Source organism: Blastomyces gilchristii, assembly GCF_000003855.2.
Source record: "Blastomyces gilchristii SLH14081 genomic scaffold supercont1.2, whole genome shotgun sequence".
Taxonomy (NCBI): Eukaryota; Fungi; Ascomycota; class Eurotiomycetes; order Onygenales; family Ajellomycetaceae; genus Blastomyces; species Blastomyces gilchristii.
The window spans coordinates 3,031,225-3,059,010 of NW_003101681.1; the positions used below are offsets into that span (position 1 = coordinate 3,031,225).

Sequence of the window (27,786 nt, forward strand, 5' to 3'; positions counted from 1 at the left end):
GACTCTTTTCTCTTTATAGTAATAAGAAATTTTTCCTTACTGAGATTTTTTTATAGATATAAAGAATTTTTAATAAGTATTACTACAGTGCTGAGTCTGATTCTATGAAATTACTCAGTGAAAGACTTCATAGACAAAGTCTTAGAAAGAGAGAGATATACAAGAAATCTCACTTCTTACAGATTCTTTATCTTTATTTCTATCTCTTATATAATTAATAGAGTTAGTGACTCTTAGCTATATATAACTATATAAACTGAAGTTCATAAATACTATTTATAACTCTGTTTAAATACTATTATATATTTAATATCTATATTTTATCTTTCTATTATAAATACTTTCAGTAGTTAACAGTACATATTACATCAAGCTGCAAGTGTCAGGTCACGTGATCTGGCTTACTAATCCTTCCACCATATAACTTTTCACAAAGCTAGCAACCTTTCAATCACACAAAGCTTTACACCTTCCACAGATTATGAGACTTGTTTTGCACAAAATCGCTGCCAATTCGGGATTCCTTGTCAATATAATCATTATTTGAACTACTGCTTCATTTGATACACTCATCAGAAGTTAAAATCATCTTATTCTATCAGTATTGATGTGTTTGAGATCTTGATGATCAATAATACTACTGCTCACTTAAAAAAGAGGCTTGCAGAAAACACATCACATTTGCAAAAAAAGTAAGAAAAGAGAATAATATTGACAAGGATTCAATAAATGAATATCAAGATGATGAATTCAATATGATCTCACTCACATACATGTTCACAATCTTGCATTCTTTTCACTGAGTCAGTTGCAGTTAATGATGATGATTCTTCACACTCATGCTCTGTCAGTGAACATTCTTCTGAAGCTTTTGAAAGCTTCATTGATGAACACTCTGAAACACCCTCTCAATTTGAAGCTGGTTTGAATACAGCTTCTGACATGATCAGGCTGGCCCTCTCATCTACTTGACAGCTTGATGAAGCTAGTTCTCATGAAATCAACAGTTCAGACAAGACAATATCAGACCAACAGATGAAGCATCTCAAGATAATATTTAAGATGAAGAAGAAGAAGTGAAGAGTTCTAGAACTTGAACTACAACTGGAAAAACTCTGTCAACAGAGATTCTCTACAGATTAATCACAGAATGTTAACAATTATTCTATCACCACATTAACAGCCTGTATAGCCACATGAAATCCTAATCTCAGTGAAAGGTTGAAATTCAATCTTTATAAACTGAATAGCTGTGTTGACAAGGCAATCTCTCAATTCAAGAAAGATATCAAGAATACTGTGAGATCAAACAGTCTAACTAGCACATTCAATTACATCACATGAAGCATCTTCATGAAATTGAAACTGGTTGATGCACAGTGTTGATATATGATAGAGAAATAACAGACTCAGAACTCTCTACAAAGAGATGATGAATGAGTATCATTCTGAGACACCAGAAACCGGTGACTCTACACATTCATCTCGAACTTCTTGGGTGCAGGTGTCAGACCATGTTTCTCCAAATATGATGAAAATTGAATCACTTATACTCTATGAAATGCGATTGAATAGGAATACTCTGTTCTCAAAACACAGTTACACTGTGAGACAGTTCTGAAATTCATGTCTCTTGATGACACACAGGTCACCAATCTACACACAGTCTTTGATAAATTCCAGTCTGTCATCATGAAATTAGAGATGTTGAATGCTTTCCCCTCAAATGCATGAATATTTGATACCTTCTACTCAGTTCTACTCAACAATTGAAGGAATTATCTTCAGAAGAAGATAGAGAAGATACAGGATTTCAAATTCACAGCTGTGATATTGAATATTGATCTTCTCATGAAGAAGATTCATTCATGACTTGATTCTTCAAAAGATAAAAAGAATCTACAGAATACAGATTCTGCAGCTAACACCGCTACAACAGATACAATGATTACTACACCTATCAATTCTAATAATAATACATTGAATTCGGCATGTGAAGACTGTACTGAATGTGATTGTGATAGTACTCAAGAGAGCTTCTGAAATCATCAGAGATTGAGAAATTCATCTATATATTCTGAATATGAGAGATCTCACTTTGACATCTGTTGATTAGTTAATTCAGACAGTACTCTGAATAATTGAAGAATAAACAATGCTGTGAGAATAAAGAAATTCAAGGAAAAGAAGAAAAAGAACAATAGTGAGAATAGAATTCAACTATTCATTACAGATGAATCAGACACCTATCAGATGACAAATCTCACAGAGGATATCAATGTATCAGTCTGTTTCATGAAACCTCACAAGAATTCTCTCACTATATGAGATAGTGATGCTGAATGCCACATAGTGAATGATAGATCATAATTTTCAGAACTTATAGTAATCAATGATTTAACAGTTCAAGTGATCAACAAGGTTATTATGAAGATTCAGAGTGTTGGCACTGTATTCATTCTGATGAGTCAAAGATTGATAGAATTCAATCATGTATATTACATGTCAGAACTATCTGCAAATCTGATCTCTGCTGAGCTTATGAAATGTCAGAGCTATATTCACTGTGATATATAAGTTAATACTGAGAACTACTTTGAGTTTCTATCATCTATTAACAGTGATATCTTCTACACTAATCTGTCTCACAATAATATTTACATTCTATCTGACAGCTCACTGACATTTCATGAGATAATGAACAACTCAATGTATAAAGTAATGATACATATAACTGTTCTGAAATCAAAGACAATCTCAATAGATTACAATTCAAATACAGAGTCTTTAAGATCTTTCAGCTGTGAGAAGATTGAACAGTTAATCAATTCTAAGAATTCAGATACTAATTTCTTTGTTATCTTATCTTCATTTCATTTATCTGCAGTTCTTCTGAAACAGCTTTTAATAGATGAGTGATATTGTCAACTTAGTCATATCAGTGTAAATAGTATATTAAAAATGATCAGAGACTCATGATTTGATATTATTATTATCAGCTCAAAGAAATTATCATTCTGTGTCACATGTGTTAAGACTAAACAGAAATGCACTTTCTATAAGAATTTCACACTATGTCATATCACTCACAAGGTCTTGAAGATTTAAGTGAATATATTCAGTGATGATGAGACTCTTGAAACTGAGAATGATATATTATCTTACACTGGCAAGAAGCTTGCAATGATGATAACAGATGATGTCATCTATATGAGATGAATATTTCTATTGAAATATAAGAATGAGACATTGAGATATCTACAGATCTTCAATCAATTTATCAAGAATCTGCTGAGATGTGATATTATAATCATTCACTCAGATTATGAATAATTGAATTCAAATGCAGTCACAGTATATATGCTCAGTGAAGATATAAAATGAGAGCTGACTCTCTCTTATACTTCACAGTAAGATAAAGTATCTGAATAATTAATTGATTTAATTATTAAGAAGTTCTGATCACTATTAATAGACTCTTCAGCTCTGAAAAAAATGTGAGATGAGACAGTTATTACAGTCACAGAGCTGCTTAACCTTATATTAATCTCAACAATATTGTATAAGAACTCTGAAAATACAAAGTCAATTACACTGTATGAGATCTGACTTGAAGCTCTATCTTCTATACACAGCATTCACTGATGAGGTTGCAAAGCATTCTTGAAGATAGTTCTCAAGCTCATTAATAAGATGACTTCTCATTTCAAAGAGTTGATTTTTATGAGATATGATAATTTAATTAATTATAGATTGATGAATCCCTTCAACAGGCATTTATACATATTAAAAGACATCATCTTTCAGAAGAATCTTCATCTTACTAATTCATTAATACTGATCACTTCACACAATCTAAAGATTTTACTCAATGCAGTCTGTAAAGTGACTGCAGTGATTTCTTCAGTGACACCAGATCTATTCACTGCAGTCTGTCAAGAGACTGCAGTGATTTCTGATTCATCAATTGATAATCTATTCATTAATGAGAAAATTCAACCTGAGTGTCTATTATTTCTCATATTCACTAATAATTGATGAATTGTGTCACGCTCCTGGCCGCGCCAAGGCCCTGTTGCGGTTCCACACGGCTCATCGCTTCCATGCGGATGATTCCATCCCGTCCGAACCGGTTGCCAACCACCCTATGACATCATTCAGATATATCATAGAAAGATCCGATTGATAAATATAAGAACCCTGCTTCTATACAAGGTCAGCAGATTACTCTTCCTTGACAATGAGACACTGCTGAGGTATCACTCTGACTATTCTCACTTATGAAATGAGAGAAGAGTATCTGCTCATTGTCTATATAGAATAGCTAGATGCTGGCTTCTCATCAAAGAAGTCAGTAATTCATTTCTTTTGCTTCTAGAGAAATATACACAAGAGTTACTATGTGCCTCATACAATCTTCTTAGTATACTAAGTATCATATCTGTGATATCCTCACAATAACTCTGTAGCCTACAAGTTCACTATTCAAGCAAGATAGTCAAGCTCATTTATACAGCTTCTTAAAACAACTATTTCTATGTGACATCACTGACTAGTCACTGCTTCAGTTTCATCATATTACAATTCAAATCACTTGACCTGATTACATGTTTGAATCAGTTGAGCTCTAATAGACTGATATGGCCTCATGCACCTGCACTGGAACTGACCTGACCTCACTCTCTGAGAGAAACACTACATCATTCTCTAGAGTGTGTACACCTCTATCTCAGCAGAAATCTGAGATTTCTGAAGCTGCTGTGCATTTTGACATAGGCTCTCCAACCGCCCTGCCACTGCCGCAGCCTCTACACATCTACATCTATCATGGAGATAGAGAGATTAAGGTCAGAGATTTACTGAGATATAAGAGAAACATCTTATCTGAATTTCACAGCTTTATCTGTATTCTTGAACAGAAATTCTGCCTTAATCTGAGCTAGTATAATACTCATAAGATATAAGTAATATACACTGCTAACCTTCTTGAAGGTATCTCTGCAACTACTTGAGTCATTAAGAAGAGAGAGCTTGAGTGTATCAATGCTGCTATGACTTGGGAAGAATTCAAGAACTTTCTACTGAATCAAATTGAAGACTACTGCAATCACAGCTTCACAGTGACACAGTGATTTAACTCATTGTATTAATAAGATGATAAGAACCCTTCTGATTTCAATGCAAGATTTGAAGAATATTGAGAGGAATTAACTGATGATTTGAATCAATTAAAAACACAGCTTTATCTCATAAAGCTGACTCACAAGGTGTGAACAATGATATTATAATATCAGAGTTCATTAATCAATTGCACTGAGCTTATCAACCTGGCTTTCTGAATCTATTTGAATAATCAATTCTCTGAGAAAAAGGTCAATAAGACCTCTTCTAAGTAATTAATAACAGGATCTAAACAGCACTGTGACAGCTTCAGTGTAGAGAAAGTAAAGAAGAATTTCAAGTATTCTGATTCTTCACTCACTGTGAAGAAATGTTAAAAAAGATTTGATAAAGATCTCTGTTTCAACTGCAGAGCTGGTGAACACTATATCAGGAATTGTAAGAAGCTGAAGAAGAGAAGAAACTGAGAAGACATCTTCTCAAAGTTGACTTCTCTTCTAACAAATGTATCTGTGAAAGATAATGAAGAGAAAGAAATGAAGAATTGATAATTTTCATATCTCTGAGTTCATATTACAATTACAATGCATACTCTGAATGAGAAGATATCAGTGAGATGCCTACTTGACTTCAGAGTAGATACTAACTTCATATTCTATTTCTTTTCTTTGATAAAGAGTTGAAAGAAGATAGATTTATCAGATTATATGAAATTTACTGATGAAATGAAATATCACTGTTTTAACATAATTCAAGTGAAGTATATGATCACAGACTCAGAAGAAATCTTTAAGAAGAGTAGTCTGCTTCTTCATGCAGTTAATATTATAGATAAGAACATTATTCTAAGTCTTCTGTAATTAAGAGAAAACAATTCTCTCATTAACTGAGTCACTCTGATGTGATAATACTGTCTCACTAATGAAGAGACAGTGATAGAGAAACCTGAAGAGTTTCATTGAAAGAATCTTGAGAAAAAGATTGAGTTGATATACTGTGTAGTAGATGACTGAGACTTGAGAATAGATGAAGAAGTCATCATTCTCACTGTAAGATTAGCAGCAGTATTCATCATTGAAGATGAATATACACAACATCTCTTTACAGATTTTAAGAATATCTTTTCAGAAAGAGAAGCAGTGAAGTTTTCTGATATCAAGATATAATATAAGATTCATCTTGAAGACAGTGCAACAGTGTTGTACAGATCTCTTTATAACTTGTCTGTAAAGAAGTTGAATGTTCTGTATAAATATCTTGAAGAAGTGCAATCAAAGAACTGAATATATTTATCAAAGAGTTCAGCAGAGGCATCTATACTCTTTATGCTTAAGAAGAATGATAGGCTATGTCTATGCATAGACTACAGAGGCCTCAACAAGATGATAGTTAAGAATTGCTATTTATTATCATTGATTGACAAGATAATCAATCAATTATCTGAAGTGAAGATGTTCTCAAAGATTGATATACAGAATGTCTATCATAGAATCAGAGTTAATGAAGACAATGTTTGAAAAACAGCTTTTTATACTAAGTACAGCAATTTCAAATATCTTGTTTTACCTTTTAATCTTTGTAATACTTCAGTCATCTTTCAGACCTATATAAATGAGGCACTGTGCAGCCTTGTCAATGTCTTCTGCATAGTATACCTGAACAACATTTTAATCTTCTTGAAATCAGAGAAAGAACATGATATCCATGTTTAAAAAGTGTTGAGTTGCTTAAGACAGTATTAACTCTATGTAAACACTGAAAAATGCTTGTTCTACATGCAGAAGATTGATTTCTTAGGTTATATTATTGAGATGAATGACATTTCAATGAATAGAAGCTGAGTCTCTGTCATTGAGAACTGGCTGATGCTGTGAATATACTATGAGATGCAGGTGTTTCTAGAATTTGTGAATTTCTACAGATAATTTATCTATGTATATTCATAAATTACTGTCCCTCTTACAGATCTGTTAAAGAGAAGTGTGAAAGACAGGAAAATAAAACTGTTTACTCTCACTCAAGGCACTGCACAGGCATTTGTGAAATTGAAACAAGCTTTCACAGATGTCACAATACTGAATCACTTTAACTCTGACTTACTCAGTTAGTGTGAGACTGATGCATTCAGAAATGAGATCTGTGAAATCTTTTCATAGTTGATATCAGAGGCCTTTCAATGTTGAAAGAATCAGAGAATAATTATTTCTGAGAAAATAGGCAATGAATTATCTGTGAGAGAAGACTTTTTCACAGAGTCTATAAGATGCTATGAATGAAGATCAGTAGCTTTTTTCTTCAAGAAGTTATCACTCACACAGAGAAGGTATAATACTCATAATCAGAAGATGTTAGTAATTGTCAAATTCTTTAAGATCTGGTGATATTATCTTCAGAATAGTAAGTACTCAGTGCAAGTTCTCACTGATTATACAAATCTGCATTACTTCTTGACAACAAAGAGCTTGACAGAACATCAAGTCAGATGAGTGAAGCTGCTTTCAGAGTATAATTTCTATATCTGATACTGTTCAGATCAGCTTAACTCTGCTGACATATTATCTAAGCAGCCTGATTATAATATCATTGATGTGGAGAAGAATTCTATAAAAGAACCTCTGTTATCACTGCAGAAGAAGCTGACTGCAGAGAGTTAAGATTCTTCAAAGCTCAGAAACAGTGCTGAAGAGGCAGCTGCACAACTTAGTATAGAAGGTAGAAGAGAACCTGAGTTCTCACAGAGAACTAATACTGAAGATCATGAGCTTCTCATGTCATATCTTGCAATTATTGAATTGACAAAGAATGAAATAATCTACAATCTTTCAATCTGACTACTTTTGAAATTCATTAATAAGTTACAGAAGGAGAATGCCTCTACTGCAGCTTGAATTCAGAAGTTAAAGAAGAAAGAATCTGATTTGAACTTGAAAGAGACAGGCTCTGAGTGAGGCAGTACTGCTAAGAAACTAAGTCACTGATAACTAGAAGAATATGAACTTCTACTGCTGAATAGTTCAGTCTTTATCTCTCATAGCAGAGCAGTATATCAGGAGTTATTAAGAATTCATTATAATGATTCTCATGTGAGGCACTTCAGATTAGAGAAGACTGAGAAGCTTCTAAAATATAAATACATTTAAGACAAGCTTCAGACAGATGTCAAAGAGTATGTTGAAACTTACAATGTCTGTCAAAGAATAAAGATTTCACAGTACAAGTAATACAGTGAGTTAGTGCCACTGTCTGTTTTAAAGAACTTATAGCAGAATCTATTGATGAATTTCATAGTTGACCTGCTGAAGTTGACAAGAGTTAAAGAATATGACTTGATTTTGATTATTATTGACTACTTCATGAAGATAATCAGATATATCTCTATTCATAAAAAGATTAAAGCCTCTGAATTAACTGACCTGTTTTTAGATATCATCATTTATAATTATAATGCTCTGAAATTATTGATAATAGATTGAGAATCCCTCTTTATCAGCAAATACTGATCAGCTTTTTGCTATCATCTTATGATAAGATGTCTTCTCAGTACTACATTTCATCTGCAGACTGATGATCAGACTGAATGTCAGAATCAGACACTAGAACAGTATCTTTAAGTGTTCTATTTATATTATTAGAATGATTGACTCAAACATCTTCTGATCACTGAATTTATATATAATAATGCAAAGAATGCAATCTTAAGAGTATCTTCTTTCTATGCTTGTTATGAATATAATTCTTCATTACTCAGTGACATCATGAATGATGTTTCAAAGAAGAAGATAGATAGTCAGAATGTCAGACAGGTACAGAGAATGAAGTATTTCTCAGTATTAGAAGTAAAAGTGAGATTGAAACTTTTGAATAAAATTCATGAGAAGATGATGAAAAGTATTCATCACACTTAGAAGTAGTAGATAAAATACTATAATTGAAAACATCTTTCAATGAAGTTCTTGATAGAGAATCAAGTGCTACTTTCAGCAAAGAATATCAAGACAATGAGATTATATAAGAAGCTCAGTGAGTGATAGCTAGAACCTTTCTCAGTAATAAGAGTGATGAGTAAGCAGATATATAAGTTGAAATTATTTACAGAATTGAAATCAATTCATTCTGTTTTTCACATTTTCTATTTAAAGCTCTATAAGCAATGCTCTGAGATAAAGCTGTCTCAGCTGAATAATATTGAGATTAAGAGTAATACTGAATATCTTATGAAGAAAATATTGAACAAGTGAATACATTACAGCAAGCTTCAATATCTTGTTAAATAAGAAGATTATTCATCATCAGAGAATTTATAGAAATCACTTGAGTATTTGAAAAATGCTGAGAAAGAGATTGCAAGCTATGAGATGACTAGTAGAGACTGCTCTATTACATGTCAGAGACATTGAGCAAGAAATACTACTTAAGACTTCTTGTTTTTTTCAAAGAATTTTTTAGAGAGAATCTCACAGTGATAAGCTGATATCTTATAGACTCTATAGCACTCTTCTTCTATTTTCTCTCAAAGAGTTTTTTAGAAGTGTAATAAGACTACACAAGTGTAAAAATTCTGAAGTGATTAAAGAAAAGAGATATTGAAAATTAATAAAAAGATTAATATTATTAATCTGTGAGCTGCTGCTATTCTAATAGAGCTGCAGCCTGCTGAAAAAGTAAAAAGAGAGAATTTCAGAATCTACTCATTAATAATTATACTCTCACTGAACTTATTCTTCACTGTTGAAGTCTTCAGTACTGATATCTTTATCTGCTAAGAAGTTAGTACTGCAGTACTATAGAGAAGCATGCTGTAGAAGAGTATAAGAGATGCTGAAAGTGTTAACTTATTAACTTATAAAATATCTTAATCATCTGCTTTAACTGAAGTAAGATTCTCTTCAATCAGTAATTGATCTTCATGATACTTTTAACAGTAACACTGACTAACTTCTTCTTAAGATCAGTCATTCTGAGGTGTTTTTTCATCTTGAAGATTCATGCTTTCATCTCTTTTTACAGATGAGTAAGAGAGACCTTCTCAGCCTTGATGAAATTCATCAATACTTAAAGCTCTGAGACTCTCACTCTGTACTGCTTGAGTATCTAGACTTCTTGTCAGAACTGACATGATGTCTTTCTGTGAGATAATACTTATAGAGAGATAGAAGTTATTGTTGCAGATGCAATGAAAATAATAAGAGTAAGAGAAGAGATAAGTATATAAAATCCTTCTCTTCTTCAGCTGCTTAATGCAGTGCAGACAAGTAGCAGTACCAGTCAGAGACCACACTGAAGCCTTCTCACAGAGAGAAGATGAAGAAACTGCAGAACTCTGCAGACTCAACTCAGCAGTATTCTGAGCAGGGCTCAGGCATGCCATGAGAGAGAAACTACAGATTGAGCTTCTCAGAGCCACTGTCTCTGGAATCAAGCTCTTCCCAAGTTCCTCTTCAAATGATCACACAGGGTCATACACCACTGTATTGACTGGGAGAGGGGGTGGCATCACAACAGCATTGAGAGGGGCAGGGAATGAACCAGACATGGATGAACTGACTGGCAGAAGAAATGACATCTCACTGCAAGACACAGTGACTACTGCTGCAGCTGCAAAAGAAGCAGGAGAAGAAGAAGATATGACAATGAGAGTGGTGCTCTCACAGCTCATTGATACTGTCACCTTCAACCTGGCTTTCTTGATGATCACAGAGACTGCTGCTGCACCATGAAGATGTTTACTCACTAGAAAACATCAGAATAAGCCCTCTATTATTCTTCAAGAATAATACTCTTATGCACTTACTGTTGCAATTGAGAGAAGAGAAAGAAAAATATTTCATAAAAAGAGAGAATCTTTTTAAAAAAATCCTGTCACTACTGTTAGCTTTGTCTCTAAAACACATCACTTTTGCAGAGAATTTCATATATAGAATGAAATATAATAAGAGATCTGTAAGTCACTTATTAACTATATTTTTCCACATTTTAAATCAATATATAAGAAACTCACTTATCATGTGTTTGATTTGAATGAAGGTGAGAAAAAGAAGATCTATACAGTTAGCAGAAAAACTCATCTATTTCTTTATATCATATGCAGCATATGCACTGTCAATCAGTTGACAACTGTTACTATACAACAAAGATAATTTCTAATCTAATAATCTTAAGAGTATAGAGACTATACTCTTAAAGAGAAGAGTATTATCATACTTCTGACTATGCTAAGACTCTGTTATGATTTCACATAGTCTATCACTTTTATGCAGATGATTTCATTCTGTCTGAACTGATTATCAATCACTCTATGACATTATTCAGATATATTATAGAAAGATCTGATTAATGAATATAAGAATCTCACTTCTATATGAGATCAGCAGATTACTCTTCCTTGATAATGAGATGCTGCTGAGGTATCACTCTGGCTATTCTCACTTGTGAAATGAGAGAAGAGTATTCACTCATTGTCTATATAGAATAGCTAGATGCTGGCTTCTTATTAAAGAAGTCAGTGATTTGTTTCTTTTACTTCTAGAGGAATATACACAAGAGTTACTGTGTGTCTTATACAATCTTCTTAGTATACTAAGTACCATATCTGTGATATTCTCACAATAACCCTATAGCCTATGAGTTCGCTATTCAAGCAAGATAGTCAAGCTCACTCATACGGCTTCTCAAAACAACTACCTCTACGTGACGCCGCCGACTAGCCACCGCTTCGGTTCCGTCACGTTACAAATTGACTATAATATCTCTGTGAGAATACCTATCTTTTTAGTACAGAATATACTGAACTTCTCAGAATTCACAGTTAAATCAGATGATTCTCTGACATCTACAAGAAATATCACTGTAGTGAGGAAATCTTTAGTGAGAGATAGTCTTAAAGATTTATTCACTGATTCTGAGATCACTGCACTTTCAATTCTGAAAAATCTCATATATATTAAAGCTTTCATAGAATGAAAATATTATTACAAGACCTGTGTTAAAGAGATTAACTATTTGAAATAGATAGAGATCTAATGACTGATTGAGAGAATATTATAAATAAGTATTCTTTATAATCAATGAGTATTTGATAAAAAGTTCAATAATATAAGTAATATTATCTGTTATAAGACTTACTGAGTTATCTATGAAAATCTTCAATAGAAGAGAGTTAATTACTCAAGAATCTTTACACATATTATCTCTGTATTCATCTCATAAGCTCTCATAATAATCTTGATATTCTGAGAATAGTATGTTCTGCAGATTGATATGATAACTGCTTTTTTAAACACTTAACTGCCTGCTGATGAATGAATATATATAAATCAACTCACAGAATTCTGTGAAGACTGTGATAATCTTGTATATGAGTTAATGCAGAAACTCTACAATCTTAAGTAAGCAGCACTCTTATAATATAAGAAGCTGTGAAAGATGCTATTATACTCAGACTTTTATATCAGTCTCTCTAATACTGAACTATTTATTCATAATAAAAGATAGATTTATATAATTATCTACATGAATAATGTTCATCTCTACAGTCTGAAAATCAAAGATCTGAACTGAGTCAAAGCTGAAATCACTGCTAATTACAAGATCAAGAATATAGAGAATTTCAATTACTATTTAGAAATGAAGAGTGATAGAGATTCAACTTTATTAATATTATCTCAATCTCTCTTTGTAAGAAATCTTCTGAAGAAGTTTTTAATAAATGACTGTCATTCTATATTCACTTCTATGAAGAAGAATATTAATTTTATGAATGATGATAAGAAACTGATTATATACATAGCAGAATTTATTCTATAGTTCTATTAATCTGATATCAGATCTCTGTAATATCTGACATTTAATACCTGTTCTGATATGAGCTTTGTCACAGAATTTCTTGAATGATTCAGCTCTCAGTCTACATCAAAGAACTGGGCTGTATACAAGTGTACACTTCAATATCTACAGAATTCAATCAATGAGGATATAATCTATCACAGAGGTGCTGAAATTGAACCTGTAGTATACACAGATGCCGATTGAGCCGGTAGAGATCCAGGATCCTGTTCAACCACCGGTTATATCATCTACATGGCAGGTGGCCCCGTTGCATGGCAGAGCTGCCGGTAAACAGGGGTCTTCAAGTCATCAACAGAGACCGAATATATTGCATCCTTCAAGGCTGTATATGAGCTTGTCTGTCTCTGAGAGCTTCTAGAAGACACTGAATTCATCCCATCTTATCTCAATAATCTGAATGCTGATGATCATCTCATTTCCATCACAGTCAATGATCTTGCTTATACAATTCATGCTGATAATAAGTCTGTCATAGAGCTATTCTCTTCTGAAGCAATTCCACACTACTTGAAGCATATAGAGGTTCATTTCCACATTCTTTAGAATCTTGTTCACAAGAATGAGATATCTATCTGATATGTTCTATCTGCTGAGAACACAGCAGATGAGCTTACTAAATCACTTGAAACATTGAAATATATACATTGAAAAGAGAAAATAAAGAAGATAGGAATATAGAGGGATAAAAAATGATGTATATCATGACTGATTTTTCATTACTATACATTTTTCAGTCATTTTTTATATCTGTACTTGATTAGAAGGCGAATTTTGTATATAGCATCATGTATAGTTACTCTGGTGAGTGGGGATGTCAGGTCACATGATCTGGCTTACTAATCCTTCCATCATATAACTTTCCACAAAGCTAGCAATCTTTCAATCACACAAAGCTTTACATCTTTCACAGCAAGCACCTGAATAATTGCCTATGAGTACTTATTCTTACAACATCTCTATAACACTGTGATAATGTATATTGATTGATTTCATATTATTTAGCAGTCTCAGTAATTAGAGATCAATTGTGCATTCAAATCATCAATTGCTGCTTGTATAACTGCTTCATAGTGCATGTTGTGAGTGTTTGAAGATGGATGAAAAAATGAAGATTGAGCGGGCGTTGGGTGTACGCGGGCGTTGGGTAGATTGATTACGTTAATTATCTATATTTACAATATAGCTAGTTATCTTCTCTCAGATTAATGAGATCACCTATCTCACAGAAACAAGAAATGTTGAAACTAATTCGACGATGTACATGTACATGTACAAGTATAGAATATATGATTCACTATGAACTCTGGCCTCTTCGATGATCAATTTAATACTGATTTCAGAGACATTTACCTGAGTGCCATGGATCAATTAATATTCAATTTCGATAAATTTAACTACCCCGCCGCGGCTCCCCTGACAATATCCAGCCACTAACGTCACGGTCAAGCTGCCAGCCAGGCGTAGCTAGTGGATCTGTGTTTTCGTGATGATGAAGGGGAAAGTAAATCCTATAATTATGTAGTTGCGTTTGACTAATTGGGTATATGTTTCCCGCCGCTGTCGCCCGTGATATGACGATTTTGACTTGTTCGATTTAACATCTGCTTTAAATTACAATCGCCGTTGACTCGCATCTAACGGAGTAATTTAAACCCAATTACCCCAATTCTTACTCAGCATCCAACTGATTCCTCCCGTGCCCCCTCACACTTCAGCTGTTTATATATCTTCCCTTATAGCTACCGAAACACACACGTCTAGAGGGCTGGAAGGACTCTGCTTTAGTCTTCAGACACTCAATTCTTAGATAATCTAGTTCCAACCTTTCTCTCTACCTATTTCCAACATGGACGCCCCAATTGTCGACGGCAAGTTCCGGACAGATAACACCAGGCCATCCTCCTCCAATCGGGGGATCATGTCTCTCTTCTCACTAAAGGGGAAAACAGCTATCGTCACCGGTGCTGGCGCAGGAATCGGTCTGGCTGTTGCACACGCTTTGGCCGAAGCGGGTGCCAATGTTGCCATCTGGTACAATAGCAACAAGGCTGCTCTCGACAGGGCGGCGGAGGTCCAGAAGAAGTATGGTGTTCAATGTAAGCATTCTTTAGTTATTTATTACGACATATCTGTTCCCTTCGTGTTCAATTGAACCTATTTTTTTTACGAAAAAAGAAGTTACGTGTTTACAAAAGCGAACATAAGTCCTCCCAGTCAGCAGAAGCTGACTACTCCATACATACAGGTAGAGCATATCAAGTCAACGTCACAGACCCACAAGCAGTCTCTGACGCCGTAAATAACATCGTCAAGGAATTCAACGGGCGCCTCGATGTCTTCATTGCCAACTCCGGCGTCGCCTGGACTCAAGGCCCCATGGTAGATGCCGAACTGGATCATTACCGCCAGGTCATCGCGACAAACATCGACGGCGTTTTCTACTGTGCCCGCGCTGCTGCCCACCATTGGAGACGCCAGAAAGAAGAGGGGACCGATATCAACGGCAAGAAGCTGGAAAATTTCTCCTATGGAAGCTTCATCGCCACAGCATCGATGAGTGCGCACATTGTCAATTACCCGCAGCTACAAGCGGCGTATAATGCATCCAAGGTCGCTGTGATACATATGTGTAAGTGCCTTTCTTGTGTTTTTACTCTAATATCGATGATCTCCATCTTAAACCAGAGGCGTTTTATTAACCATACAACTTGTAGGCAAATCTTTCGCCGTCGAGTGGGTGCGCTTCGCACGTGCTAACTCCGTCTCGCCCGGGTATATCGCCACGGAGCTCTCCAACTTCGTCCCCGAGGCGACCAAGGATATCTGGCGAGGAAAGATCCCCATGGGCCGTGAGGGAGAGCCCCACGAGCTTACTGGCGCATACCTGTACCTTGCCTCCGATGCTTCTAGTTACACAACCGGAGCCGATATTATTGTTGATGGAGGATATGTCTTGCCATGATCACGTTTTCTGGTACCTTTTGCTTTGCTGTTACGCATTTTACCTAATCTGAAAAATGATACTACTTTTCAACATTATTTCAAACTGGGAACCGAATGTCTCGTTTTGAGCATGATGCAAATAAGGGTTAGCATAGATGGGTGGCTATTATACATCAATGCGGATTAACTCCACGAGGAAAGAGAAGCCCTTCCTTCACTCTCCCTCCTTTCTTCTTTTTTCCCCCAATGGACTAAAATAGATTATCACTCTCTTTCCTCCTTTACTTCACAAGAAGACAATCATGAGAATAAGAATAGGGAGATTAAAAAGCGCTAGAGTTATCCTATTTACGGAGCGAAGCGAAGTAATATGTTAGGTGCTTGCAAAACCTGATTAGAATAGAAGGTGAGATCTTGCAGGCCCCATTCTGTGATATGATTGGTTGAAAAAATGCACACCCCATGTGACTCCTCATTAGACTGGCCGTTTAACTGTGACTGGGACCAGGATCAAACTTTACAGTTATCATGTTGTTTAAAGACATTACTTCTAATCACAGTTTATATTCATTACATTGATCTTAAATCACTTTATTTCAAATATTGAAAATCTCAGATTTACTTTTCAAATAAAAATTTAGTCTCAGTTAAAGAATATATTTAAATTCTTAATTATAATTTTATTCTGCTCTTATTATTAAAAATAATATTAAATTAAACTGTGAAATTATTTCTCACTTATATAATATTATAACATAGTTTTCATTTATCGAAAATTTAACAGAGTATTTTTAAATTTTATTATTTTTTTAAATACAGTTAAAACTTTAATTAAAGGTACTTATAATTTATGTAATTTAAGTTAAAAATGAAGAAAATTTAAAAAAAAGAAAAAGAAAAGTTATAAAATAAAAAATAATAATAATATAATATAAAAAGTTTAAAAGTAAAAAGAATTTAAAAAAAATTAAGTTATAATTTTAAAGTTATAATATTTTATCACTTCTTAGAGGTTTTATAATATATATTATCTACTGTATATTTTTCATAGTGAGAGTAATATAGCTGTGATGAATTATTATATTAATATTATATAATAAATAATCAATATATATTTATATTTATATAAATAAATATAAATAATTAAAAAGTATACACTTAAAAAGTATAGTTAAAATGAACTTAACTATTACTTAAATTATATTAAAAATAAAATACTGAAATTAATAACTCTTTTTATTAATTTCACAGATAAAATATATAAAAATAATTTGAAAAAATATTAAAACTGTGGCGGGCTGCGGCTAATTAATTATATAGACTATTTTATTATACTTTATAGATTTCTGTTAAAGCTTTAATTCTAAGTTATCAATTCTCAGCTGAAAACTCACAGAATTTCTATTCTTTCACTCTGAAGCTTTACTATGTATGTGTATAAATATTCACTCTGATTACTGATTTCTGCACTTTCACTTTTTTTCCTTCTCTAATGCTTTTCAATTTTGTATTATAAGACTTATAAATATTATACTAATCTATTTAGTATAGATCTCTTACACTTGAAAAACATTCATTATCTTCTCAATAAAAATAATTACTTATTAAGATATCTGAATATGTAACAATGTATAAGAAATAGAGAAATAAATAACTAGTTAAGTGAGTACTGAGTCTCTAAATAGAAGCTTACTCATCAGTCACTCTGACTCTGTAACAAAATCTTACAAGAGAATGTCAGTAAAAGGTCTGAGAGTACTGACATCTTAAATGTATAAGATATTTATACAATTACACTTCTTTCAATTTCTGTAAGAAATCCCGCTTCTCACGAATTCTTTACCTCTATTCCTATCTCTCATGTAATCAATAGAGTTAGTGGCCCTTGGCTACACACAACTATATAGATTGAAGTTCATAAATACTATTCATAACTCAGCTTGAATTCTATTATATATTTAATCTCTACATTTTATCTTTCTACTGTGAATACTTCTAGTAGTTAACAGTATATATTATATCAAGCTACAAATATCTGAATAATCATCTGTGAGTACTTATTCTTACATTTCAAGCTCAGTTAGTTAGCAATCATCTATTATAACTGAAAGAACTAGAAACTTGTATACTTCAATCTCTGTAAACTCTACTACAAGCATTCAGAAGCAGTTATCTTAATCATAAATAATCTTTATAAAAGAAGTCTCAGACAACTTATTAATTACTGACAGAATATTATTCTCTGCATCTGTGATAGAAGAACTCTCTGAATTCATAAATAAATCAATCTTAGTGAAGAATATTCTTGAGCAGCTCTTACAGAATCAAGCTATTTTTTCACAAGAAATACTTACTATCTGTAAACATTCTTAAATCAAGTCTCTAGACATAATCTTTGAAAATATCTATGAACTGAAAAGAAACTTTCTTAAGCTATAATCACTTAAGACTAATTATTAAATTACAATCTATAAAAGCTTTTATAAGTTTGCATTTGAAATTGACTTACAAGTTTAACTATATAATATAAAAGATGAAAAAGCTGTTATCTATACAATAACAGATCTCTACTACACTGAAGCTAAGAACTGACTGAATTATTTAAAAAATGATTATAAGAGATTTCACTGATCTGTTCTTAAGATCTATTTAGAGAATAAGTTAAGAAACTTTATAAGTCAGACAGAGAATATCTGAGCTGTAATTATCAGTATTAGAAAAAGAGATGAGAAATCTGATAAAGACTACTTATAATACTTTATAAAATTATAGTATGAATTAAGATCTGTGAAAACAGAGCTCTGAAACAAGATCTGAATAATAATATTTATAAAGAGACTGAATAAAGATATGTAGAATAAGCTTATAAAGTAAGACTCTAAGTTCTTAACTCTGAAGAAACTGATAACTCTCATTCACTGCTTATAAATCACTATAAGAGTCATAGACTTATAGAGAGTGAATCACTGATCAGTTCTGTAAAAGTCAGAATAACAGAGAACAGATTTATCAGAGAAAGATAATAAGATATAGAGAGATTCATATCTAACTACTAAGCAGAGAGAGAGAGCTTTATAAGCTTCTATAAATAAAGTATATAATAGAGAGATTAAGAAAAAGAGTCTCTACTTTATCTATTCTAAATCAGAATATCTCTATACAAACTATTCATATAAATCAAAATAGAAATTTGAGAAGTCATAGACAGAGTTAGCAACAGCCTTCTTAAGAGTCTTAAAGCTAATATCTGAATCTGTTACTCTCTTAATAAAAATATATACCTATGAAAAGAGACTGTACTGTAGTACTACTACTCTATAAGTATAAGAAGTATTAATAAACTCAGAATTTCAGATCACTGTAGTGTCTCTAAAGCTTACAGAGTAAATAAGCTAAGTGATGAAAACTGAAAATCTGCTCTTATAATAAGCAGAGTGTGAGAACTCAGATCTGAAAACTGAGAGACTTATAAGAATTATCTTTGAATTGCAAGATCTCTCTGAAATCTGAAGAAGATTTATAAAAACTATGATTATCAAAGATATTACAGATAACATATACTTAAGACTTATATAACTTTAAAGACATAATCTGTATATAGCTATCTATGAGTCAGGTTTATACTTCTGATCAGTATTAACAGACTTACTTACAGAGATAGAATCAGTTAATACTGTAGAGTTAATTAGAGAAGATAAGCTCATCTATATAATAACTTTATAAATATCTGAGAACTTTGTAATTATGAAAACTGAGCTTCAGATATCAGAGAAATACTGAGATCTTACAGAGATGTTCAGCTTAGTAAAGATAGCTGAGCTTTCTTCTCACTATAACAAGAATCTAGTAATAGATTTAATAGAAGAGTAGAAACTCTTCTGAGAATCAATCTATAAGCTCTCTTATTACAAGACAGAGATCTTACAGATCTATGTGAAGAAGAATCTAAAGAATAACTTTATCTAATCTTCACAGATCTCTGTGAGAGTCTCTGTGATATCTGTAAAGAAGAAGAATAAAGATCTCAGATTATATATAAACTACTGTAATCTGAACTTCAAGATAATAAAGAGTCACTATTCTCTGTCTCTGATTGAGAATGTAATTAACTGTCTTGTGAGAGCTGTTATATTCACACAACTGAATATAATCAATATATATACACAGCTATGAATACAGACTGAGAATGAATAAAAGACTATCTTTAGAACTGTACTGAGATTATTTGAATATCTAGTAAGATCTTTTGATTTAACTAATATCTCTGTAGTATTTCAGTCTTTTATTAATAAAATACTTCATATATATTTAAATGTCTTTGTGATAATATATCTGAATAATGTGATGATGTACTCTGTGAAGAAGAACGAACACACTGAGTATGTATGAAGTGTGTTGAAGATCTTAGATGAGACAGAACTGTATGTTAAGCTTATAAAGTGCAACTTCAGTATCTATCAGATTAATTTCCTAGAATATATAATTACTGTAGATAATATTCAGATGAAATCTTTATAAGTTAAGACTATTCTATCATGATCAGAGCTAACTAGTATTCATGAGATTCAGATCTTTCTAAGCTTTGTGTGAATTTCTATAGATGATTTATCTTTATATTTATGAGAATCTTCTTGACTCTTACAGTCATAGTGAAGAGTGAAAATAAGAAGAAGTTATTCTGTGAATAAAGAATGAAAAGATTGTTAAGAAGAGAGAACTATGAGAACTTTCTTAATCTAGAAGCTCACAGAGTCTTTATAAGATTAAAATAGATATTTATGAATACAGTGATACTGTTTCACTTTAATCTCTTACTCTTAATCAGATTGAAGACAGATGTCTTCTTCTTTATAATTTCAGAAATAGTCTCATAACTACAGTTAAATAAGAACTGAATTTCAGTGATCTTTTTCTCACAGAAGATGTAATCTGTAGCAATTAACTATAATATTTATAATTAAGTGCTTCTCATAATAGTGAAATTTTTCTGTCACTGATATCACTACTTTGAGAATCTTATAATAGTAATTACTGTTAAAACTGATCATAACAGCTTATAATAGTTTACTTTAATCAAGAAACTCTTACAGTAGCAGGTTCACTGAGCTCAGAGACTGAGTCAGTTCTGATTCAAGATAGAGTATATTAAGAGAACTAAGAACTCAGCAGATGAACTCTCTTACAGATCAGACTATGTTAAGAAGACAAGAGTAATAGATACAGAGAAGTTAGAGAAGATAGAAAAGCTTTACAGAATGCTCAGACTAAGTATTATAAAGAGATTGACTGAAGAGTCTCTTAATTCTCTGTAAGAGAAGAGAGAGAAGAGAGAGAAGAAGTCTGTATAACTACTCTATATAACACTGAGAGTTAACACTCTGAGAATCTCTGCAAGAATTCTTGAAGAGAGTATCTATAATCTGAAGAGTTTGCAGACTTTGAGAAGTGCTGTGAAAGACCTGATATAAGAAAAAACAGAGTATAAGTCTTTATAAGATCTTCTGTTCAGATTGTCTGAACTGTAACTGAAGAATGAATATACTCAGTATATTTGAAAACTGCTTATAACAGGGATCAATCCTGTAGAAATAAAGAATTAAAGAGACTTAAATAATCTCTTGTGAAGAGAGAACTGAATTTATATATCTGTGAATAAGTTTCTATATATAGAACTTATTAAAAGATATCATGACTCTTCTCTAGCAGATCATTTTACAGACACTAGAACTCATAAGTTACTGACTGTAACATAACAGAACTGAAGCAGTGACTAGTTAGCAGTGTCATATAGAGATAGTTATTTGAGAAGCTGTATAAGTGAGCTTGACTATCTTGCTTAAATAGTGAGCTTGTAGGCTACAAAGTTATCACAAGAATATCACAGATATGATACTTAGTATACTAAAAAGATTGTATGAGAAATGCAGTAACTCTTGTATATATTTCAGTAGAAGAAAAACAAATCACTGACTTCTTTGATGAGAAGTCAGCATCTAGCTATTCTATATAGACAATGAGTGAATACTCTTCTCTCATTTCATGAGTGAAAATAGCTGAAGTGATACCTCAGTAATATCTCACTAGTATGAAAGAGTAATCTGCTGATCTTATATAGATATGAGATTCTTATGTTCATTAATCAGATCTTTCTATAATATATTTGAATAATATCATAGAGTGATTGAAAATCAGTTTGAATAGTCTGTAAGATGAATGAAATTATCTGTAAGAAAGTAATGAGCTGTGTGAAACTGTAATGAGATTTTAACAAAGCTAAGAGTATGATAATACTCTTCTCTTTAAGAGCATAGTCTTAATACTCTTAAGATTACTGAATTAGAAGTGATCTTTATTGTATAGTAATAGTTATCAATCAATTGACAGCATGTGTACTGTGATATAAAGAAATAGATGAGTTTTCTCTGCTGACTATGTAGATCTTTCTTTCTTATCTCTATTCAAATTAACTATGTGATAAGTGAGTTTCTCATATATCAATTTAAAATGTGAAAAATATAGTTAATAAGTGACTTGCAGATCTTCTATTATATTTCATTCTGAGTATAAAATTCTCTGTAAAAGTGATGTATTTTAGAAGCAATACTAACAGTAGTGATAGAATTTTTTGAAAAGATCTCTCTCTCTTATGAAACATTTTTCTCTCTCTCTTCTCATCTATAATAGTGAGTGTATAAGAGTATTGTTCTTAGAAGATAATAAGAGACTTATTCAGATATTTTCTAGTGAATAATAAATGTCTTTATGATGCAGCTGTAGTCACTGTGACTGTCAAGAAAGTCAGGTTGAAGGTGAAGATAACAGTGTCAATGAGCTGTGAGAGTACTGCTCTTATTATCACATTTTCTTCTTCTCCTGCATCTCTTACAGCCGCAGCAGTAGTAGCTGTGTCTTGCAGTGAGATGTTGTTTCTTCTACTGATCAGTTTATCTGTGTTCAGTTCATTCTCTTTCTTTCTTATCACTGTTATAACACTGTCTTTCTCTTTAATTAACACAGTGATGTATGACTCTGTGTGATCATTTGAAGAGAAATCCAGAGAGAGCTTGATTCTGAAAATAGCAGCTCTGAGAAGCTCAATCTGTAGTTTCTCTTCTATAACACACTCAAGCTCTGCTCAGAATACTGCTGAGTTGAATCTGTAGAGTCTTACAGTTTCTTTATCTTCTCTCTGTGAGAAGGCTTCAGTGCAGTCTCTGATCAGCACTGTCACTTGTCTACACTATATTAAATAGCTGAAGAAAGAGAGTATTTTATATACTTATCTCTTCTCTTACTTCTGTTATTTTCATTATATCTGTAATAATGATTTCTATCTCTCTGTAAGTATTATCTACTCTATAAGAAAATGTTGTATCAGTTCTGACAAGAAGCTCAGATACTTCAGTAGTACAGAGTAACAGTCTCAGAGCTTTAAGTGTTAACAGATTCTATCAAGACTGAGAAGATCTCTCTTACTCATCTGTAAAAGAAGATGAAGATATAAATCTCTAAGATGAAAAAACATCTCAGAATAACTAATCTTAAGAAGAAGATAGTTAGTACTACTATTGAAAGTATCACAGAGATCAATTACTAATTAGAGAGAATCTCACTTCAATTGAAACAGATAACTAAGATACTTTATAAATTAATAAGTTAATACTTTAAGTGTCTCTTATAGTCTTCTGCAGCATGCTTCTCTGCAGTACTATAGTACTAACTTCTCAGCAGATAAAGATATCAGTGTCAGAGACTTTAATAATAAAGAATGAGTTTAATAAGAGTGTGATTATTAATGAGTAGATTCTGAGATTTTTCTTTTTACTTTTTCTGCAGATTACAGCTCTATTAGAATAGCAGCAGCTCTCGCCCCGGTGGCCGAATGGTTAATGCGGCCACCCGGTAGCGCCTTGGCGTGGGAAACCAAGGCGCGTGGGTTCGAAACCCGCAGGGGATACATTAAATCTGGAACTCAAGCACCTCAGGTTCCTAATAAATACAGAGGTGTACAAATCGCTCCAATGAATTGCTCTATGTTCCTGGGCTGGAAAGTTATTATCGCATGTATCTAATTGTCACTCCTTTGTATTTTCCTATGTTCTTGTTATCTTGGCATGGTCTCAACACCTGTATTTCCTCCTGTATAATCAACACTTGACCTGTATTTAACATCACGCAAGGACTCATCATAAGCTCCGCTTGCATATGAGTATAATGAAAGAATAATAATAATAAATAATAGCAGCAGCTCACAGATTAATAATATTAATCTTTTATTAATTTCAAATATTTCTATTTTCTAATCACTTCAGAAATTTTACACTTGTATAGTCTTATTAAACTTCTAAAAATTCTTTGAGAGAAAATAGAAGAAGAGTGCTATATAGTTCATAAGATACTAACTTATTATTATGAGATCATCTCTAAAAAAACTCTTTGAGAAAAAATAAGAAGTCTTAAGTAGTATTTCTTGTTCAACATCTCTGATATATAATGAAACAGTCTCTACTAGCTGTTTCATAGCTTACAATCTCTTTCTCAGCATTTTTTAAATACTCAAGCAGTTTTCATAAATTCTCTGATAATAAATAATCTTCTTATTTTATAAGATATTAATACTTACTATAATGTGTTCACTTGTTCAATATTTTCTTCATAAGATATTCAGTATCATTCTTAATCTTGATATTATTCAGCTGAGACAGCTTTATCTCAGAGTGTTACTTATAGAGCTTTAAATAGAAAATGTGAAAAATAGAATGAATTAATTTCAATTCTGAGAATAATTTCAACTCATATATCTGTTTATTCATTACTCTTATTACTGAGAAAGATTCTAGCTACTGCTCACTGAGCTTCTTACACAGTCTTATTATCTTAATATTCTTTATTAAAAGTAGTACTTGATTCTCTATTAAGAACTTCATTGAAAGATGTTTTTAATTATAGTATTTTATCTACTACTTCTAAGTATTATAAATACTTTTCATCACCTTCTTATGAAATTTATTCAAAAGTTTCAATCTCACTTTTACTTCTAATACTGAGAGATACTCTGTTCTCTGTATCTATTTAATATTCTGACTGTCTATCTCTTTCTTTAAAATATCATTCACAATATCACTGAGTAATGAAGAATTATATTTATAATAAGTATAAAAAGAAGATACTTTTAATATTATATTCTTTATATTATTATATATGAATTTAATGATTAGAAGATGTTTAAGTCAATCATTGTGATAATATAAATAGAATGCTTAAAAATACTGTTTTAATGTCTGATTCTGATATTCAGTCTGATTATCTGTCTGCAGATGAAATGCAGTGCTGAGAACATGTCTTATTATAAGATAATAGTAGAAAGCTGATCAGTATTTACTGATAAAGAGAGATTCTCAATCTGTTATCAATAATCTCAGAGTACTGTGATTATAAATAATGATATCTAAAAACAGGTCAGTTAATTCAGAGGCTTTAATCTTTTTATAAGTAGAAATATATTTAATCATCTTTGTAAAGTAGTTAATAATAATCAAAATTGAGTCATATTCTTTGACTCTTGTTGACTTTGACAGATCAACTATGAAATTTATTAATAGATTCTGTTATAAGCTCTTTAAAACAGACAGTGATATTAACTCATTGTATTACTTATACTATGAGATCTTTATTCTTTAATAGATATTATAAGTCTTAATATACTCTTTAACATCAGCTCAGAGCTTGTCTTAAATATATTTATATTTTAGAAGCTTCTCAGTCTTCTCTAATCTGAAGTGCTCTCTATGAAAATTAATATAATGAATTCTTAATAACTTCTGACACACTGCTCTGTTATAAGAGATGAAGACTGAATGATTCAGTAGTAGAAGTTTACATTCTTCTAGTTATCAGTGACTTGATTTCTTAGCAGTATCACTCTGCTCAGAGTCTGTCTCTTTCAAGTTTAAACTGAATTCTTTCTTTATCAACTTCTGAATTTAAGCTGTAGTAGAGACATCTCTCTTCTGTAACTTATTAATGAATTTTAAAAGTAGTCAGATTAAAAGAGTATAGAGTGTTTCATTCTTTATCAATTTAATAATAGTAAGATATAATATAAGAAGCTTATGATCTTCAGTGTCAGTTCTCTGCAGAGATCTGAGTTTTCTTTCATCTTCTATACTCAGTTATGCAGCTGTCTTATCAGTACTGTTTCTGAGCTTCAGAGAATCTCAACTCTCTGCAGTCAGCTTCTTCTACAGTGATAACAGAGATTCTTTTATAGAATTCTTCTCTGTATTAATAATATTATAATCAGACTATTTAGACAGTGTGTTGACAGAATTAAGCTCATCTGAACAGTATCAGATATAGAAATCATACTCTGAAAGCAGCTTTACTTATCTGACTTAATATTCTGTCAAGCTCTTTGTTATTAAGAAGTAATATAGATTTGTATAATCAGTGAGAACTTGTACTGAGTACTTACTACTCTGAAGATAATATCATTAGATCTTAAAGAATTTGACAATTACTAATATCTCTTAATTATGAATATTATATCTTCTCTGCATGAGTGATAACTTCTTAAAGAAGAAGATCTCTGATCTTTATTTACAGTATCTTATAGACTCTGTGAAAAAGTCTTCTCTCACAGATATTTCATTATCTATATTCTCAGAAATTATTATTCTCTGATTTCTTCAATGTTGAAAGGTCTCTGATATTAACTGTGAAAAGATTTCATACACTTCATTCTCAGATACATCAGTCTCACACTGACTGAGTAAGTCAGAATTAAAGTGATTCAGCATTATAACATCTGTAAAAGCTTATTTCAATTCTATAAATATCTGTGCAGTGTCTTAATTAAGAATAAACAGTTCTGTTTTCCTGTCTTTCACACTTCTCTTTAACAGATCTGTAAGAGAAACAGGAATTCATGAATATGCATAGATAAATTATCTGTAGAAATTTACAAATTTTAGAAACATCTGTATCTCACAGTATATCTGCAGTGCTGATCAGTTCTCAATGATGAAGATCTGACTTCTGTTCATTGAAATGCTGTTTATCTTAATAATATAATCTCAGAAATGAATCTTCTGCATGTAGAATAAGCATTTTTCAGTGTTTATATAGAGTTGATACTGTCTTGAGCAACTCAACACTTCTTGAATATGAGTATTATATTCTTTCTTCATTTTCAAGAAGATTAGAATGTTGTCTAAGTATACTATGCAGAAGATATTGACAAGGCCTTACAGTATCTTATTTATATAGATTTGAAAGATGGCTGAAGTGTTACAGAGATTAAAAGATAAAATAAGATATTTAAAATTATCATACTTAGTATGAAAAGCTGTTTTTCAAACATTATCTTCATTAACTCTGATTCTATGATAGATATCTTATATATCAATCTTTGAGAACACTCTTACTTCAGATAATCAATTGATCATCTCATTAATTAATAATAATAAATAGTAATTCTTAACTGTTGTCTTACTAAGGCCTCTGTAGTCTATATATAGATATAGTCTATCATTCTTCTTAAGTATAAAGAGTATAGATGTCTCTGTCACACTTTTTAATAAGTATATTCAGTTCTTTGATTGCACTTTCTCAAGATATTTACACAGAACATTCAATTTTTTTATAGCTAAGTTGTAAAGAGATCTGTACAGTATTATTACATTATATTCAGAATGAATCTTATATTATATCTTGATATTAGAAAACTACACTACTTCTCTTTCTGAAAAGACATTCTTATAATCTGTAAAGAGATATTATATTCATTCATCTTTAATAATAAATACTGCTACTAATCTTATAGTGAGAGTCATGACTTCTTTATCTGTTTTCAAGTCTCAGTCATCTGCTACACAG

The 27,786-nt window shown here is 31.9% G+C and overlaps 1 protein-coding gene and 1 pseudogene across 2 annotated transcripts; both read left to right on the forward strand.

Moving 5' to 3' along the window:
• The first annotated feature begins 14,512 nt into the window (after window positions 1–14,512).
• BDBG_01254 (oxidoreductase) lies at window positions 14,513–16,544 on the forward strand. The gene is made up of 3 exons (XM_002628300.2): window positions 14,513–15,062; window positions 15,212–15,595; window positions 15,681–16,544. The coding sequence occupies exons 1-3, from the start codon at window positions 14,813–14,815 to the stop codon at window positions 15,926–15,928; spliced, it is 882 nt and encodes a 293-aa protein (XP_002628346.1). The 5' UTR covers window positions 14,513–14,812; the 3' UTR covers window positions 15,929–16,544.
• A 7,233-nt stretch (window positions 16,545–23,777) lies between these two features.
• On the forward strand, window positions 23,778–23,866 carry BDBG_16332 (annotated as a pseudogene). The gene has a single exon. The product of its transcript is annotated as a tRNA-OTHER (tRNA).
• Window positions 23,867–27,786: the final 3,920 nt, after the last annotated feature.